Below are 19,926 nucleotides of genomic sequence, written 5' to 3' on the forward strand. Positions count from 1 at the left end.
ATGGAAAAACCCTTACTTGATAGGGAACCCCTAACCTTCCTAGATGGGAAACCCCTAACTGTCCTCGATGGGAAACCCCTAACCTTCCTAGATGGGAAACCCCTAACTGTCCTCGATGGGAAACCCCTAACCTTCCTAGATGGGAAACCCCTAACCTTCCTCGATGGGAAACCCCTAACCTTCCTCGATGGGAAACCCCTAAACTTCCTAGATGGGAAACCCCTAACCGTCCTCGATGGGAAACCCCTAACCTTCCTAGATGGGAAACCCCTAACCTTCCTAGATGGGAAACCCCTAACCTTCCTCGATGGGAAACCCCTAACCTTCCTCGATGGGAAACCCCTAACCTTCCTCAATGGGGAAACCCCTAACCTTCCTCGATGGGAAACCCCTAACCTTCCTCGATGGGAAACCCCTAACCTTCCTAGATGGGAAACCCCTAACCTTCCTCGTTGGGAAACCCCTAACCTTCCAAGACGGGAAACCCATAACCATCCTAGATGGGAAACCCCTAATCTTCCTAGATGGGGAACCCCTAATCTTCCTAGATGGGGAACCCCTAACCTTCCTAGATGGGAAACCCTAAATCTTCCTCGATGGAAAAACCCTTACTTGATTGGGAACCCCTAACCTTCCTAGATGGGGAAACCCTAACCTTCCTAGATGGGAAACCCCTAACCTTCCTAGATGGGAAACCCCTAACCTTCCTCGATGGGAAACCCCTAACCTTCCTAGAGGGGAAACCCCTAACCTTCCTCGATGGGAAACCCCTAACCTTCCTCGATGGGAAACCCCTAACCTTCCTCGATGGGAAACCCCTAACCTTCCTCGATGGGAAACCCCTAACCTTCCTCGATGGGAAACCCCTAACCTTCCTCGATGGGGAACCCCTAACCTTCCTCGATGGGGAACCCCTAACCTTCCTCGACAAGGAACCCATAACCTTCCTCGATGGGGAACCCCTAACCTTCCTAGATGGGAAACCCCTAACCTTCCTAGATGGGAAACACTAAATCTTCCTCGATGGAAAAACCCTTCCTTGATGGGGAACCCCTAACCTTCCTAGATGGGGAACCCCTAACCTTCCTAGATGGGAACAACCTAACCTTCCTCGATGGGAAACCCCTAACTTTCCTCGATGGGAAACCCCTAACCTTCCTAGATGGGAAACCCCTAACCTTCCTAGATGGGGAAACCCCTAACCTTCCTAGATGGGAAACCCCTAACCTTCCTCGATGGGAAACCCCTGACCTTCCTCGATGGGAAACCCCTAACCTTCCTCGATGGGAAACCTCTAACCTTCCTCGATGGGGAAACCCATAACCTTCCTCGATGGGGAAACCCCTAACCTTCCTCGATGGGGAAACCCCTAACCTTCCTCGATGGGGAAACCCCTAACCTTCCTCGATGGGAAACCCCTAATCTTCCTAGATGGGGAACCCCTAACCTTCCTAGATGGGGAAACCCTAACCTTCCTAGATGGGAAACCCCTAACCTTCCTAGATGGGAAACCCCTAACCTTCCTCGATGGGAAACCCCTAACCTTCCTAGAGGGGAAACCCCTAACCTTCCTAGAGGGGAAACCCCTAACCTTCCTAGAGGGGAAACCCCTAACCTTCCTCGATGGGAAACCCCTAACCTTCCTCGATGGGAAACCCCTAACCTTCCTCGATGGGGAACCCCTAACCTTCCTCGACGGGGAACCCCTAACCTTCCTCGACAAGGAACCCATAACCTTCCTCGATGGGGAACCCCTAACCTTCCTAGATGGGAAACCCCTAACCTTCCTAGATGGGAAACCCTAAATCTTCCTCGATGGAAAAACCCTTCCTTGATGGGGAACCCCTAACCTTCCTAGATGGGGAACCCCTAACCTTCCTAGATGGGAACCACCTAACCTTCCTCGATGGGAAACCCCTAACTTTCCTCGATGGGAAACCCCTAACCTTCCTAGATGGGAAACCCCTAACCTTCCTAGATGGGAAACCCCTAACCTTCCTCGATGGCAAACCCCTAACCTTCCTCGATGGGAAACCCCTAAACTTCCTCGATGGGGAACCCCTAACCTTCCTCGATGGGGAACCCCTAACCTTCCTCGACGGGGAACCCCCAACCTTCCTCGATGGGGAACCCCCAACCTTCCTCGATGGGGAACCCCTAACCTTCCTCGATGGGGAACCCCTAACCTTCCTCGATAGGAAACCCCTAACCTTCCTAGATGGGAAACCCCTAACCTTCCTAGATGGGAAACCCTAAATCTTCCTCGATGGAAAAACCCTTCCTTGATGGGGAACCCCTAACCTTCCTAGATGGGGAACCCCTAACCTTCCTAGATGGGAAACCCCTAACCTTCCTAGATGGGAAACCCCTAACCTTCCTCGATGGGAAACCCCTAACCTTCCTCGATGGGAAACCACTAACCTTCCTCGATGGGAAACCCCTAACCTTCCTCGATGGGAAACCACTAACCTTCCTCGATGGGGAACCCCTAACCTTCCTAGATGGGAAACCCCTAACCTTCCTCGATGGGAAACCCCTAACCTTCCTCGATAGGAAACCCCTAACCTTCCTCGATGGGGAACCCCTAACCTTCCTCGATGGGGAACCCCTAACCTTCCTCGATGGGGAACCCCTAACCTTCCTCGATGGGGAACCCCTAACCTTCCTCGACAAGGAACCCATAACCTTCCTCGATGGGAAACCCCTAACCTTCCTCGATGGGAAACCCCTAACCTTCCTAGATGGGAAACCCCTAATCTTCCTAGATGGGGAACCCCTAACCTTCCTAGATGGGAAACCCCTAACCTTCCTCGATGGGAAACCCCTAACCTTCCTCGATGGGAAACCCCTAACCTTCCTCAATGGGGAAACCCCTAACCTTCCTCGATGGGAAACCCCTAACCTTCCTCGATGGGAAACCCCTAACCTTCCTAGATGGGAAACCCCTAACCTTCCTCGTTGGGAAACCCCTAACCTTCCAAGACGGGAAACCCATAACCATCCTAGATGGGAAACCCCTAATCTTCCTAGATGGGGAACCCCTAATCTTCCTAGATGGGGAACCCCTAACCTTCCTAGATGGGAAACCCTAAATCTTCCTCGATGGAAAAACCCTTACTTGATTGGGAACCCCTAACCTTCCTAGATGGGGAAACCCTAACCTTCCTAGATGGGAAACCCCTAACCTTCCTAGATGGGAAACCCCTAACCTTCCTCGATGGGAAACCCCTAACCTTCCTAGAGGGGAAACCCCTAACCTTCCTCGATGGGAAACCCCTAACCTTCCTCGATGGGAAACCCCTAACCTTCCTCGATGGGAAACCCCTAACCTTCCTCGATGGGAAACCCCTAACCTTCCTCGATGGGAAACCCCTAACCTTCCTCGATGGGGAACCCCTAACCTTCCTCGATGGGGAACCCCTAACCTTCCTCGACGGGGAACCCCTAACCTTCCTAGACGGGAAACCCCTAACCTTCCTAGATGGGAAACCCCTAACCTTCCTAGATGGGAAACCCTAAATCTTCCTCGATGGAAAAACCCTTCCTTGATGGGGAACCCCTAACCTTCCTAGATGGGGAACCCCTAACCTTCCTAGATGGGAACAACCTAACCTTCCTCGATGGGAAACCCCTAACTTTCCTCGATGGGAAACCCCTAACCTTCCTAGATGGGAAACCCCTAACCTTCCTAGATGGGGAAACCCCTAACCTTCCTCGATGGGAAACCCCTAACCTTCCTCGATGGGAAACCCCTGACCTTCCTCGATGGGAAACCCCTAACCTTCCTCGATGGGAAACCTCTAACCTTCCTCGATGGGGAAACCCCTAACCTTCCTCGATGGGGAAACCCCTAACCTTCCTCGATGGGGAAACCCCTAACCTTCCTCGATGGGGAAACCCCTAACCTTCCTCGATGGGAAACCCCTAATCTTCCTAGATGGGGAACCCCTAACCTTCCTAGATGGGGAAACCCTAACCTTCCTAGATGGGAAACCCCTAACCTTCCTAGATGGGAAACCCCTAACCTTCCTCGATGGGAAACCCCTAACCTTCCTAGAGGGGAAACCCCTAACCTTCCTCGATGGGAAACCCCTAACCTTCCTCGATGGGAAACCCCTAACCTTCCTAGATGGGAAACCCCTAACCTCCCTAGATGGGGAAACCCCTAACCTCCCTCGATGGGAAACCCCTAACCTTCCTCGATGGGAAACCCCTGACCTTCCTCGATGGGAAACCCCTAACCTTCCTTGATGGGAAACCTCTAACTTACCTTGATGGGAAACCTCTAACCTTCCTCGATGGGGAAACCCCTAACCTTCCTCGATGGGGAAACCCCTAACCTTCCTCGATGGGAAACCCCTAATCTTCCTAGATGGGGAACCCCTAACCTTCCTAGATGGGGAAACCCTAACCTTCCTAGATGGGGAAACCCTAACCTTCCTAGATGGGAAACCCCTAACCTTCCTAGATGGGAAACCCCTAACCTTCCTCGATGGGAAACCCCTAACCTTCCTAGAGGGGAAACCCCTAACCTTCCTAGAGGGGAAACCCCTAACCTTCCTCGATGGGAAACCCCTAACCTTCCTCGATGGGAAACCCCTAACCTTCCTCGATGGGAAACCCCTAACCTTCCTCGATGGGGAACCCCTAACCTTCCTCGATGGGGAACCCCTAACCTTCCTCGACAAGGAACCCATAACCTTCCTCGATGGGGAACCCCTAACCTTCCTAGATGGGAAACCCCTAACCTTCCTAGATGGGAAACCCTAAATCTTCCTCGATGGAAAAACCCTTACTTGATGGGGAAACCCTAACCTTCCTAGATGGGAAACCCCTAACCTTCCTAGATGGGAAACCCCTAACCTTCCTCGATGGGAAACCCCTAACCTTCCTCAATGGGAAACCCCTAACCTTCCTCGATGGGAAACCCCTAACCTTCCTCGATGGGAAACCCCTAACCTTCCTCGATGGGAAACCCCTAATCTTCCTAGATGGGGAACCCCTAACCTTCCTCGATGGGAAACCCCTAATCTTCCTAGATGGGGAACCCCTAACCTTCCTAGATGGGGAAACCCTAACCTTCCTAGATGGGAAACCCCTAACCTTCCTAGATGGGAAACCCCTAACCTTCCTCGATGGGAAACCCCTAACCTTCCTCGATGGGAAACCCCTAACCTTCCTCGATGGGAAACCCCTAACCTTCCTCGATGGGAAACCCCTAACCTTCCTCGATGGGAAACCCCTAACCTTCCTCGATGGGAAACCCCTAACCTTCCTCGATGGGGAACCCCTAACCTTCCTCGATGGGGAACCCCTAACCTTCCTCGACAAGGAACCCATAACCTTCCTCGATGGGGAACCCCTAACCTTCCTAGATGGGACACCCCTAACCTTCCTAGATGGGAAACCCTAAATCTTCCTCGATGGAAAAACCCTTCCTTGATGGGGAACCCCTAACCTTCCTAGATGGGGAACCCCTAACCTTCCTAGATGGGAACCACCTAACTTTCCTCGATGGGAAACCCCTAACCTTCCTAGATGGGAAACCCCTAACCTTCCTAGATGGGGAAACCCCTAACCTTCCTAGATGGGAAACCCCTAACCTTCCTAGATGGGGAAACCCCTAACCTTCCTCGATGGGAAACCCCTAACCTTCCTCGATGGGAAACCCCTGACCTTCCTCGATGGGAAACCCCTAACCTTCCTTGATGGGAAACCTCTAACCTTCCTCGATGGGGAAACCCCTAACCTTCCTCGATGGGGAAACCCCTAACCTTCCTCGATGGGGAAACCCCTAACCTTCCTCGATGGGAAACCCCTAACCTTCCTCGATTGGAAACCCCTAATCTTCCTAGATGGGGAACCCCTAACCTTCCTAGATGGGAAACCCTAAATCTTCCTCGATGGAAAAACCCTTACTTGATTGGGAACCCCTAACCTTCCTAGATGGGGAAACCCTAACCATCCTAGATGGGAAACCCCTAACCTTCCTAGATGGGAAACCCCTAACCTCCCTAGATGGGAAACCCCTAACCTTCCTAGATGGGAAACCCCTAACCTTCCTCAATGGGGAAACCCCTAACCTTCCTCGATGGGAAACCCCTAACCTTCCTAGATGGGAAACCCCTAACCTTCCTAGATGGGAAACCCCTAACCTTCCTAGATGGGAAACCCCTAACCTTCCAAGATGGGAAACCCCTAACCATCCTAGATGGGAAACCCCTAATCTTCCTAGATGGGGAACCCCTAATCTTCCTAGATGGGAAACCCTAAATCTTCCTCGATGGAAAAACCCTTACTTGATAGGGAACCCCTAACCTTCCTAGATGGGAAACCCCTAACCTTCTTAGATGGGAAACCCCTTACCTTCCTAGATGGGAAACCCCTAACCTTCCTAGATGGGAAACCCCTAACCTTCCTAGATGGGAAACCCCTAACCTTCCTAGATGGGAAACCCCTAACCTTCCTCGATGGGAAACCCCTAACCTTCCTCGATGGGAAACCCCTAACCTTCCTCGATGGGGAACCCCTAACTTTCCTCGATGGGGAACCCCTAACCTTCCTCGATGGGGAACCCCTAACCTTCCTAGATGGGAAACCCCTAACCTTCCTAGATGGGAAACCCTAAATCTTCCTCGATGGAAAAACCCTTCCTTGATGGGGAACCCCTAACCTTCCTAGATGGGGAAACCCTAACCTTCCTAGATGGGAAACCCCTAACCTTCCTAGATGGGAAACCACTAACCTTCCTAGATGGGAAACCACTAACCTTCCTAGATGGGGAAACTCCTAACCTTCCTAGATGGGAACCCCCTAACCTTCCTCGATGGGGAAACCCCTAACCTTCCTCGATGGGGAAACCCCTAACCTTCCTAGATGGAAAAACCCTAACCTTCCTCGATGGGAAACCCCTAACCTTCCTAGATGGGAAACCCCTAACCTTCCCCGATGGGAAACCCCTAACCTTCCTCAATGGGGAAACCCCTAACCTTCCTAGATGGGAAACCCCTAACCTTCCTCGATGGGAAACCCCTAACCTTCCTCGATGGGAAACCCCTAACCTTCCTCGATGGGAAACCCCTAACCTTCCAAGATGGGAAACCCCTAACCATCCTAGATGGGAAACCCCTAATCTTCCTAGATGGAGAACCCCTAACCTTCCTAGATGGGAAACCCTAAATCTTCCTCGATGGAAAAACCCTTACTTGATAGGGAACCCCTAACCTTCCTAGATGGGGAACCCCTAACCTTCCTAGATGGGAAACCCCTAACCTTCCTAGATGGGAAACCCCTAACCTTCCTAGATGGGAAACCCCTAACCTTCCTAGATGGGAAACCCCTAACCTTCCTCGATGGGGAACCCCTAACCTTCCTCGATGGGGAACCCCTAACCTTCCTCGATGGGGAACCCCTAACCTTCCTCGATGGGGAACCCCTAACCTTCCTAGATGGGAAACCCCTAACCTTCCTAGATGGGAAACCCTAAATCTTCCTCGATGGAAAAACCCTTACTTGAGTGGGAACCCCTAACCTTCCTAGATGGGAAACCCCTAACCTTCCTAGATGGGAAACCCTAAATCTTCCTCGATGGAAAAACCCTTCCTTGATGGGGAACCCCTAACCTTCCTAGATGGGGAAACCCTAACCTTCCTAGATGGGAAACCCCTAACCTTCCTAGATGGGAAACCACTAACCTTCCTAGATGGGAAACCACTAACCTTCCTAGATGGGGAAACTCCTAACCTTCCTAGATGGGAACCCCCTAACCTTCCTCGATGGGGAAACCCCTAACCTTCCTCGATGGGGAAACCCCTAACCTTCCTAGATGGAAAACCCCTAACCTTCCTCGATGGGAAACCCCTAACCTTCCTAGATGGGAAACCCCTAACCTTCCCCGATGGGAAACCCCTAACCTTCCTCAATGGGGAAACCCCTAACCTTCCTAGATGGGAAACCCCTAACCTTCCTCGATGGGAAACCCCTAAACTTCCTAGATGGGAAACCCCTAACCTTCCTCGATGGGAAACCCCTAACCTTCCAAGATGGGAAACCCCTAACCATCCTAGATGGGAAACCCCTAATCTTCCTAGATGGAGAACCCCTAACCTTCCTAGATGGGAAACCCTAAATCTTCCTCGATGGAAAAACCCTTACTTGATAGGGAACCCCTAACCTTCCTAGATGGGGAACCCCTAACCTTCCTAGATGGGAAACCCCTAACCTTCCTAGATGGGAAACCCCTAACCTTCCTAGATGGGAAACCCCTAACCTTCCTAGATGGGAAACCCCTAACCTTCCTCGATGGGGAACCCCTAACCTTCCTCGATGGGGAACCCCTAACCTTCCTCGATGGGGAACCCCTAACCTTCCTCGATGGGGAACCCCTAACCTTCCTAGATGGGAAACCCCTAACCTTCCTAGATGGGAAACCCTAAATCTTCCTCGATGGAAAAACCCTTACTTGATTGGGAACCCCTAACCTTCCTAGATGGGAAACCCCTAACCTTCCTAGATGGGAAACCCCTAACCTCCCTAGATGGGGAACCCCTAACCTTCTTAGATGGGAAACCCCTTACCTTCCTAGATGGGAAACCCCTAACCTTCCTAGATGGGAAACCCCTAACCTTCCTCAATGGGGAAACCTCTAACCTTCCTCGATGGGAAACCCCTAACCTTCCTAGATGGGAAACCCCTAACCTTCCTAGATGGGAAACCCCTAACCTTCCTAGATGGGAAACCCCTAACCTTCCAAGATGGGAAACCCCTAACCTTCCTAGATGGGGAACCCCTAATCTTCCTAGATGGGGAACCCCTAACCTTCCTAGATGGGAAACCCTAAATCTTCCTTGATGGAAAAACCCTTACTTGATAGGGAACCCCTAACCTTCCTAGATGGGGACCCCTAACCTTCTTAGATGGGAAACCCAATACCTTCCTAGATGGGAAACCCCTAACCTTCCTAGATGGGAAACCCCTAACCTTCCTAGATGGGAAACCCCTAACCTTCCTCGATGGGAAACCCCTAACCTTCCTCGATGGGAAACCCCTAACCTTCCTCGATGGGAAACCCCTAACCTTCCTCGATGGGGAACCCCTAACTTCCCTCGATGGGGAACCCCTAACCTTCCTCGATGGGGAACCCCTAACCTTCCTAGATGGGAAACCCCTAACCTTCCTAGATGGGAAACCCTAAATCTTCCTCGATGGAAAAACCCTTCCTTGATGGGGAACCCCTAACCTTCCTAGATGGGGAACCCCTAACCTTCCTAGATGGGAAACCCCTAACCTTCCTAGATGGGAAACCCCTAACCTTCCTAGATGGGAAACAACTAACCTTCCTAGATGGGAAACCACTAACCTTCCTCGATGGGGAAACCCCTAACCTTCCTCGATGGGGAAACCCCTAACCTTCCTAGATGGGAAACCCCTAACCTTCCTCGATGGGAAAGCCCTAACCTTCCTCAATGGGGAAACCCCTAACCTTCCTAGATGGGAAACCCCTAACCTTCCTCGATGGGAAACCCCTAACCTTCCTCAATGGGGAAACCCCTAACCTTCCTAGATGGGAAACCCCTAACCTTCCTCGATGGGAAACCCCTAACCTTCCTCAATGGGGAAACCCCTAACCTTCCTAGATGGGAAACCCCTAACCTTCCTCGATGGGAAACCCCTAACCTTCCTAGATGGGAAACCCCTAACCTTCCTCGATGGGAAACCCCTAACCTTCCTAGATGGGAAACCCCTAATCTTCCTAGATGGAAAAACCCTTACTTGATAGGGAACCCCTAACCTTCCTAGATGGGGAACCCCTAACCTTCCTAGATGGGAAACCGCTAATCTTCCTAGATGGGAAACCCCTAATCTTCCTAGATGGGAAACCCCTAACCTTCCTAGATGGGAAACCCCTAACCTTCCTAGATGGGAAACCCCTAACCTTCCTCGATGGGGAACCCCTAACCTTCCTCGATGGGGAACCCCTAACCTTCCTCGATGGGGAACCCCTAAGCTTCCTCGATGGGGAACCCCTAACCTTCCTCGATGGGGAACCCCTAACCTTCCTCGATGGGAAACCCCTAACCTTCCTAGATGGGAAACCCTAAATCTTCCTCGATGGAAAAACCCTTCCTTGATGGGGAACCCCTAACCTTCCTAGATGGGGAACCCCTAACCTTCCTAGATGGGAAACCCCTAACCTTCCTTGATGGGAAACCACTAACATTCCTAGATGGGGAAACTCCTAACCTTCCTAGATGGGAACCCCCCAACCTTCCTCGATGGGAAACCCCTAAACTTCCTCGATGGGAAACCCCTAACCTTCCTAGATGGGAAACCCCTAACCTTCCTAGCTGGGGAAACCCCTAACCTTCCTCGATGGGAAACCCCTAATCTTCCTCGATGGGAAACCCCTAACCTTCCTCGATGGGAAACCCCTAACCTTCCTCGATGGGAAACCCCTAACCTTCCTCGATGGGGAAACCCCTAACCTTCCTCGATGGGGAAACCCCTAACCTTCCTCGATGGGAAACCCCTAACCTTCCTCGATGGGAAACCCCTAACCATCCTAGATGGGAAACCCCTAATCGTCCTAGATGGGGAACCCCTAACCTTCCTAGATGGGAAACCCTAAATCTTCCTCGATGGAAAAACCCTTACTTGATTGGGAACCCCTAACCTTCCTAGATGGGGAACCCCTAACCTTCCTAGATGGGAAACCCCTAACCTTCCTAGATGGGAAACCCCTAACCTCCCTAGAAGGGGAACCCCTAACATTCCGCGATGGGGAACCACTAACCTTCGTCGATGGGGAACCCCTAAGCTTCCTCGATGGGGAACCCCTAACCTTCCTCGATGGGGAACCCTAAATATTCCTCGATGGAAAAACCCTTCCTTGATGGGGAACCCCTAACCTTCCTAGATGGGAAACCCCTAATCTTCCTAGATGGAAAAACCCTTACTTGATAGGGAACCCCTAACCTTCCTAGATGGGGAACCCCTAACCTTCCTAGATGGGAAACTCCTAATCTTCCTAGATGGGAAACCCATAACCTTCCTAGATGGGAAACCCCTAACCTTCCTAGATGGGAAACCCCTAACCTTCCTCGATGGGGAACCCCTAACCTTCCTCGATGGGGAACCCCTAACCTTCCTCGATGGGGAACCCCTAACCTTCCTAGATGGGAAACCCCTAACCTCCCTAGATGGGGAACCCCTAACCTTCCTCGATGGGGAACCCCTAACCTTCCTCGATGGGGAACCCCTAACCTTCCTAGATGGGAAACCCTAAATCTTCCTCGATGGAAAAACCCTTCCTTGATGGGGAACCCCTAACCTTCCTAGATGGGGAACCCCTAACCTTCCTAGATGGGGAACCCCTAACCTTCCTAGATGGGAAACCCCTAACCTTCCTCGATGGGAAACCCCTAACCTTCCTAGATGGGAAATCCTAAATCTTCCTCGATGGGAAACCCCTAACTTTCCTCGATGGGAAACCCCTAACCTTCCTCGATGGGAAACCCCTAACCTTCCTAGATGGGAAACCCTTAACCTTCCTAGATGGGAAACCCTTAACCTTCCTCGATGGGAAACCCCTAACCTTCCTCGATGGGAAACCCCTAACCTTCCTCGATGGGAAACCCCTAACCTTCCTCGATGGGAAACCCCTAACCTTCCTAGATGGGAAACCCCTAACCGTCCTCGATGGGAAACCCCTAACCTTCCTAGATGGGAAACCCTTAACCTTCCTAGATGGGAAACCCCTAACCTTCCTAGATGGGAAACCCCTAACCTTCCTAGATGGGAAACCCCTAACCTTCCTCGATGGGAAACCCCTAACCTTCCTCGATGGGAAACCCCTAACCTTCCTCGATGGGAAACCCCTAACCTTCCTCGATGGGAAACCCCTAACCTTCCTCGATGGGAAACCCTTCCTTGATGGGGCGCGGCCACTTGATCTGTGATTATATCTTTTCACGTTGTCTGTCAGGTATGTTTTTCAGTCCCTTTGGCAAAACAGGGGAAAGGGCTTAGGTAACAAACGCTCTCAGAGTCTTCCTGTGTTTTGCATGCTTAACAACATACTGTGCATAATGTCCGGCTTTTTTTGCAATGGCAAGATTGGTAACATTACTATTTATTTTTGTGGCACAGTGTTTCTTTTCACTCATGTTACAGGGTCTGTTCAGTGATATATGTGATAATGACTAACCTTGCCTGAAACCTGAAGGCTTGCATTAGCTTCCTAAGCAAAAAATGAATGGGCTTTGAGTTCAGTGTGCTACCACAGTCTTTACAGTCCTGTTTTTAGAAACAACAGCATTGGTTGCTCCTACTTGTCTGTGTCGATGTGGTAATCAAGCTGTAAATCTGAATATCCTGCACATTTCTTTCTGGCCTTGTAATGAAAAGAAAACGTGTTAGAAAAAGAAAAATAAAGAGGGAGAGAAAACAGAAGTTGCAGGTTACCGTGGCAACCCTGATAAATACAGTCCCCCATAACGTGGTCCCCTGATCGCTGAGATTAGACCACTGGAACATGGAAAAAAAAATATATAGCCTTTTGTTACATTCCTGGGGTCTGGTCGCCGAGTGACACTGCTATTAGACTACTTTTAGCTGCTTCCTTAATGAGCGCAGAAGGAAATGTCTCACCATTGGCTGTCCCCGTCCGGGTTCATTGTGTGACAGTGAGCGCAAATAAAAAGTCATACTAAAACTCAAAAATAAAACGGAATTCTTTGGAATTAACCGACTGTGTTTTACACACCGGCTACGTCTATAGCACGTGTACAGCCTCAGTATGCTTACATACCAAATGTTCTCTGAATCCTATCAAACGTCTCCATCAGTTGATAAAAATATAAAACGTAGTAAAAGGTCCCACATAAAACGCTTTAGACATAGACTTAAACAATCCCTTTTACTTTGGTTTGTATTAAATGCATGCTATACCATACTTATTCCTACCCATAATGCATTGTCCCTATTCCTTTAGCCCTCTTTTTTCTCTTTGGGAAGACTGGCAGGTTGGTAAGGGCCCATTGTCCCAGGACGGAATGTAGTCCTGGTAAGGGCCCATTATCCCAGGACAGATTGTAGTCCTGGTAAGAGCCCATTGTCCCAGGACAGATTGTAGTCCTGGTAAGGGCCCATTGTCCCAGGACAGAATGTAGTCCTGGTAAGGGCCCATTGTCCCAGGACAGATTGTACTCCTGGTAAGGGCCCATTATCCCAGGACAGATTGTAGTCCTGGTAAGAGCCCATTGTCCCAGGACAGATTGTAGTCCTGGTAAGGGCCCATTGTCCCAGGACAGAATGTAGTCCTGGTAAGGGCCCATTGTCCCAGGACAGATTGTACTCCTGGTAAGGGCCCATTGTCCCAGGACAGAATGTAGTCCTGGTAAGGGCCCATTGTCCCAGGACAGATTGTACTCCTGGTAAGGGCCCATTGTCCCAGGACAGATTGTAGTCCTGGTAAGGGCCCATTATCCCAGGACAGAATGTAGTCCTTATAGACTCACCTGTTTCAATATAGCTTGTCTACACCCCCCCCACCCCCCCATACAGATTCGCTACACCCCTACACCCCCCCCCCCCTTATATCCCCACCATATACCCCCTCACACACAAAACTTTTCACCCTTTCAGATTCTCTATTTTTGCGTATTTCTGACACTGAATATTGTCAGATCTTCAACCAAAACATAATATTAGATAAAGGAAACCTGAGTGAACAAATAACAAAATGTTGATAATTAAATACATGATTAAAGCAACAAAGTTACGCAACACCCCAAAAAAGTAAATTGCCCCCCCTTACACTCAATAACTGGTTGTGCCATTTGTTAGCAGCAACGACTGCAACTAAACGCTTCCTGCAGTTGTTGATCCTTCTCTCACAATCATGAATTCTGCTCAGAATCAGAGAAACAGAGAATTCTAAAGGAGAATGTCAAGCTATCCATCCGTGAGCTGAAGAGCAGCTGGGTCATGCAGCAAGACAATGATCCAGAACACACTAATCACATCAAATCAAGCTTCATTTATACAGCACATTTCAGACACGGACTGCAACACAATGTGCTTCACAGGAAAAAAGAAAAACAATGAAAATAAAAACGGAAATATTTAATACAGAATAAACATAAAAGATGTCCACAGTTTTGTCCCCCTCAGGTTCTCTAGGCAGGCTATTCCAGAGGCTGGGGTCATAGTAACTAAAGGATGCTTCTCAATGCCTCTTGGTCTTAGGCTTTGGGATAGTTAAAAGGCCAGTGCCTGAGGAATCTACTGGGTACATAACTTAAAAGGTTGTCTGCAGTATTGGGGTGCACAATCATGGGTTGATTTAAAAACCAATAGAAGAATCTTAAAATGAATTCTATCAGCCTGAGAGAGAAACGTCCACACCTTGGCAATGTTCCTCAGGTGGTAAAAAGCTATTTTGTTCATATTCCTAATGTGTGATTCGAAAATTGAGTTAAGAATCTAAAATAACAGCTAGGTTTTTTTTACTTGGTGTTTTATCTTTATTGCCCGTGAATTAAAATATGAGGCCTAATTCTCTCTCTGTGCTTTGGCTCCAACAATAAGTACCTCGGCCTTGTCTTGATTTAGCTGGAGGAAGTTGTGAGCCATCCAAGTATTTAAAATCACTAATACAGTCAAATAATTTTTCTGTGGAGCTAAAATTCTCTGCTGACACAGAAATGTAAAGTTGTGTATCGTCTGCGTAGCAGTGAAAATCGATGCTGTGCTTTCTGATAACGCTGCCAAAGGGGTAACGTATATACACACGGAACAGTACCGGACCCAAAACGGAACCTTGTGGAACGCCACATGTGATATGTATTTTCTCTGAGTTATGTTCACCAAGAGTGACAGAAAAACAACAACTTACGACCGGTTAAATAGATCCTAGTCTACATCAGAATGCCTGAAAATAAAGTTCTGGAATGGCCTAGTCAAAAGTCCAGACCTAAACCCGATTGAGTTGTTGTGGCAGGACCTGAAATCAGCAGTTCATGGTCAAAACCCCACAAATGTTTCTGAGTTAAAGCAGTTCTGCATGGAAGAGGGGGCCAAAATTCCTCCACTGCGACGTGAGCGACTGATCAACAACTACAGGAAGCGTTTGGTTGGAGTCATTGCAGCTAAAAGCAGAACAGAACACCCAGTTATTGAGTGAAAGGGGGTATTGATTATTGAATAACTTTGCTTATTAAATAAATGAAATAATACGGCACTGTCCACACACACACACACACACACTTCATAACGGAAGGAAGCCGTCAATGTTGCCATTGTTTAGCCTATACGCAATCACTGTCTACTCCCTGTGAATGAAGAGTCATCACACGCACACTCCCCCTGCAACCTTCTTTTTTTTTTTTCACCATTCCGTGGAACTCTCTATTCCCCCAACCCACATCCATCTGGAGCAATTCCAACCCCATTACATCACCCTTAACACTCTCCTGGTCAACAGACAGAGGAAAGTAAAGGAAGGTCAAGAAATCAAGGAAAGGAACCATTCCCTGTAACATCTGTCCACATGGAGCATTTAAAAAAAAAAAAAATCACTGCTTATTTCGTCTGCTGCCCTTGACGTGGATTAAACTCAGATAGCATGCGGGATAATTGTTGTAACACCCCGACTCTATAGATGACCTCAGAGTACAGTGGGAAAGACAAGAGAGGGGCGGAGATAGAAGCCAAGTGAAAGAGAGACAAGAGGTTGTACAAGAAAGAGTGAAAAGAGAAAGAGAGGAAGACTGACGTCTTAGCTCTGAATGGGTCAGTGTGGAGGTGGAGATGGGGGGGGGGGGTGGGGGGGGGGGGTTGCTTGTGTTGCTTCAGCCCACTCTGGAACAGCCAGGCCAGTGCTGCGCTTGTTTCCCCCTCTCCCTCCAATCCAAATGGAATGACTCAACCAGGGCTGGCCCTCGCCGGCCCTCCTGGGCCCCGCAATAACTCAATCCTGAGAGGTTTGCCGGGATTGGTAGCCAGTGATCTCATTCTGCCACGGCGTAAACACTCAGGTGGGGCCAAGCTGAAAGCCTCGTTGCATGCTGGGACAGGGAATCACCCCCCCCCCCCGCCTGCCCCCAACTCACAGTTTGAGGGTCATCCGCAGTTTGAGGGTCATTGAGTTTGATCGGTGATTAACCTTGAACTTTTTTTCCCCATTTCTTTTTCAAGGCATTCTTCCCGAAAGGTTGGCCAGAAGGAAAGGGACGTGAGAGGTTGGCCAGAAGGAAAGGGAGGTGAGAGGTTGGCCAGAAGGAAAGGGACGTGAGAGGTTGGCCAGAAGGAAAGGGACGTGAGAGGTTGGCCAGAAGGAAAGGGACGTGAGAGGTTGGCCAGAAGGAAAGGGACGTGAGAGGTTGGCCAGAAGGAAAGGGACGTGAGAGGTTGACCAGAAGGGATGTGAGAGGTTGGCTAGAAGGAAAGGAATGTGAGAGGTTGGCTAGAAGGAAAGGGGCGTGAGAGGTTGGATAGAAGGAAAGGAATGTGAGAGGTTGGCTAGAAGGAAAGGGGCGTGAGAGGTTGGCTAGAAGGAAAGGGACGTGAGAGGTTGGCCAGAAGGAAAGGAACGTGAGAGGTTGGCCAGAAGGAAAGGGGCGTGAGAGGTTGGCTAGAAGGAAAGGGACGTGAGAGGTTGGCTAGAAGGAAAGGGACGTGAGAGGTTGGCCAGAAGGAAAGGGACGTGAGAGGTTGGCCAGAAGGAAAGGGACGTGAGAGGTTGGCTAGAAGGAAAGGGACGTGAGTGGTTGGCTAGAAGGAAAGGGACGTGAGTGGTTGGCTAGAAGGAAAGGGACGTGAGTGGTTGGCTAGAAGGAAAGGGACGTGAGTGGTTGGCTAGAAGGAAAGGGACGTGAGTGGTTGGCTAGAAGGAAAGGGACGTGAGTGGTTGGCTAGAAGGAAAGGGACGTGAGTGGTTGGCTAGAAGGAAAGGGACGTGAGTGGTTGGCTAGAAGGAAAGGGACGTGAGTGGTTGGCTAGAAGGAAAGGGACGTGAGTGGTTGGCTAGAAGGAAAGGGACGTGAGTGGTTGGCTAGAAGGAAAGGGACGTGAGTGGTTGGCTAGAAGGAAAGGGACGTGAGTGGTTGGCTAGAAGGAAAGGGACGTGAGTGGTTGGCTAGAAGGAAAGGGACGTGAGTGGTTGGCTAGAAGGAAAGGGACGTGAGAGGTTGGCTAGAAGGAAAGGGATGTGAAAGGTTGACCAGAAGGAAAGGAACGTGAGAGGTTGGCCAGAAGGAAAGGGATGTGCGTACAAGGCTCTAAAACCCAATAATATTTAAACGGAGGACACACAAACACAGATACACACACGGGTCTTACCTGCTAGGTCTTCCTTGGATGAGGCCATGCGCGGGGAGCCGTGCATAGGTTCGATCTTCAGAGAAAGCCTGCAACAACACAACCATCTGGTCAGCAACCGGAGGACACTCACAATTCATATACCTCAAATCCACTGCTTGAGTCACTCACCATAGCTTGTGATATCATAGCTTGTGATGTCATATCTAGTGATGTCATAGCTTTTTGAATGAGCCCTATTGATAAGCCCATAGCAATGGACAACAATGTCTCCTTTTTTAGTAGGAGTATTGATTTAATATGTGTGACAGAAATCCTTGCCAGGGGGAAATGGATGATCTAAAAGTCAAAGCAAAGCCTGTGTTTTATTCTACTAAACAAATCTGAAAACAAATTAAAATGTTTGGAGTTTGCTATAAGAAAACCCCCCCAAAAAACAAGTGGGGTCTCTGTCAGAAGAAACCCCTCTTTGCCACATGTGAAGCCTGTAACTGGAATGGGACACTTCAATTAAATGTTTTGATCAAGTGACCTCAACAAAAAAAGGTTGATCCTATCACTTCTGGAAATGTATTTATATATACACGACGCACAAGAGGGTCCTTCATCTTCATACCACCAACATATTTAACATACATGAAATACTAACTGGGGTCATTTTGAAAAATAAACGATTTGAAAAAAAAACAACGATGATAGAAGAATATAAACTTGATTCTTATCAAAACATCATGAGATATATAAATAAAAAAATATAGATTTTAGCAAAAGTATTGTTAATTAGCACTACATACTGTAAAACAAATGTTTACTTTAATGTGCAGAAAGTACAATCCACATTTACCATCATTTGAATGTAGTATCATTTCAGTTTTCAGAATTTTGAAGTAAATACTAATTTGGTCATATTTCCAGCAACATTTGAAATACACAAAAAGTGATTGAATGCATTGATCCTGGGAGACAATGACCAAAAATATGACTTAGTTTTCTTTATTTACTTAACCCACTAGTGAAAAAAATGTGATTGTTAGGTTACTATTGGTAGGTTAGATTACTTGTTAGATATTACTGCATGGTCGGGAACTAGAAGCACAAGCATTTCGCTACACTCGCATCTGCTAACCATGTGTGTGTGACAACATTTGATTTGATTAGTCTATAGCAGGATGGCTCAAAAATCCTGCCCAAATAATCCTCAAAGTCACTTTAAACCAAATGTTATAGCAACACAAATACCATAAATTGCACATATAGATTATTGGAGGACATTATAGGAAATCTGGTATTTACAGTGGGGAGAACAAGTATTTGATACACTGCCGATTTTGCAGGTTTTCCTACTTACAAAGCATGTAGAGGACTGTAATTTTTATCATAGGTACACATCAACTGTGAGAGACGGAATCTAAAACCAAAATCCAGAAAATCACATTGTATCATATATTGTATGATTGTATGATGGTAGAACTAAACGCTCCCTCCCAGGGGTAAATGGTTGAACTAAATACTCCCTCACAGGGGTAAATGGTAGAACTAAATGCTCCCTCCCAGGGGTAAATGGTAGAACTAAATGCTCCCTCACAGGGGTAAATGGCAGAACTAAACGCTCCCTCACAGGGGTAAATGGTAGAACTAAACTCTCCCTCACAGGGGTAAATGGTAGAACTAAACGCTCCCTCACAGGGGTAAATGGTAGAACTAAACGCTCCCTCCCAGGGGTAAATGGTAGAACTAAACTCTCCCTCACAGAGGTAAATGGTAGAACTAAACACTCCCTCACAGGGGTATATGGTAGAACTAAACACTCCCTCACAGGGGTATATGGTAGAACTAAACGCTCCCTCCCAGGGGTAAATGGTAGAACTAAACTCTCCCTCACAGGGGTGAATGGTAGAACTAAACTCTCCCTCACAGGGGTGAATGGTAGAACTAAACGCTCCCTCACAGGGGTGAATGGTAGAACTAAACGCTCCCTCCCAGGGGTAAATGGCAGAACTAAACGCTCTCTCCCAGGGGTAAATGGTAGAACTAAACGCTCCCTCCCAGGGGTAAATGGTAGAACTAAACGCTCCCTCCCAGGGGTAAATGGTAGAACTAAACTCTCCCTCACATGGGTAAATGGCAGAACTAAAAGCACATGTCAAGGTAATTCAATGAAGATCGTAAGGCAAACAAAGCATAAACACTTTGGTAGGAAGGCCTGAGGGGCACAACAGATGTCTGTCGGACAGAAGATAGACCGACTGTCCATCTGGATACGCCGTGGGTATAAATAACAACCCGTGTGGCTAACCCGTGGTTGAGTGGTGACACCACAGGCTCTTCTGTTACAACGCACCGACCAGAGCCAAAGGGCTGCACCGTAAACTAAATTCAGAGCTTTCCACTGCATATCTGACACTTACAACTCTACAAGATTATCACTACTGTCCTCATTGTAATTGGATCAAAAGGCACTCTTTTGAGTTGGTTTCTGTCAACCTGGAATGGTGTTGATATCGATAAGGTCCAGAAATACAGATAAATCACTTGTTAGTGCAGATGAATTCCTGGTTAGGGACATTTCAGTGAAGAACTAGAGTAACACGGGTACAAATCAGGAAG

At 48.7% G+C, this 19,926-nt stretch overlaps 1 protein-coding gene across 3 annotated transcripts in view; it reads right to left on the reverse strand.

The window, feature by feature from the left end:
* LOC110523130 (ras-specific guanine nucleotide-releasing factor RalGPS1) overlaps positions 1–19,926 on the reverse strand; it is a 295,595-nt gene that overhangs the window by 30,853 nt on the left and 244,816 nt on the right. For all 3 annotated transcript variants that reach the window (XM_036976684.1, XM_036976683.1, XM_036976685.1), the window contains exon 11: positions 17,341–17,408. In XM_036976684.1, the coding sequence (XP_036832579.1) occupies positions 17,341–17,408 (68 nt within the window). The remainder of the gene's footprint in view (positions 1–17,340; positions 17,409–19,926) is intronic.

This window comes from Oncorhynchus mykiss, chromosome 5 (assembly GCF_013265735.2).
Source record: "Oncorhynchus mykiss isolate Arlee chromosome 5, USDA_OmykA_1.1, whole genome shotgun sequence".
NCBI lineage: Eukaryota > Metazoa > Chordata > Actinopteri > Salmoniformes > Salmonidae > Oncorhynchus > Oncorhynchus mykiss.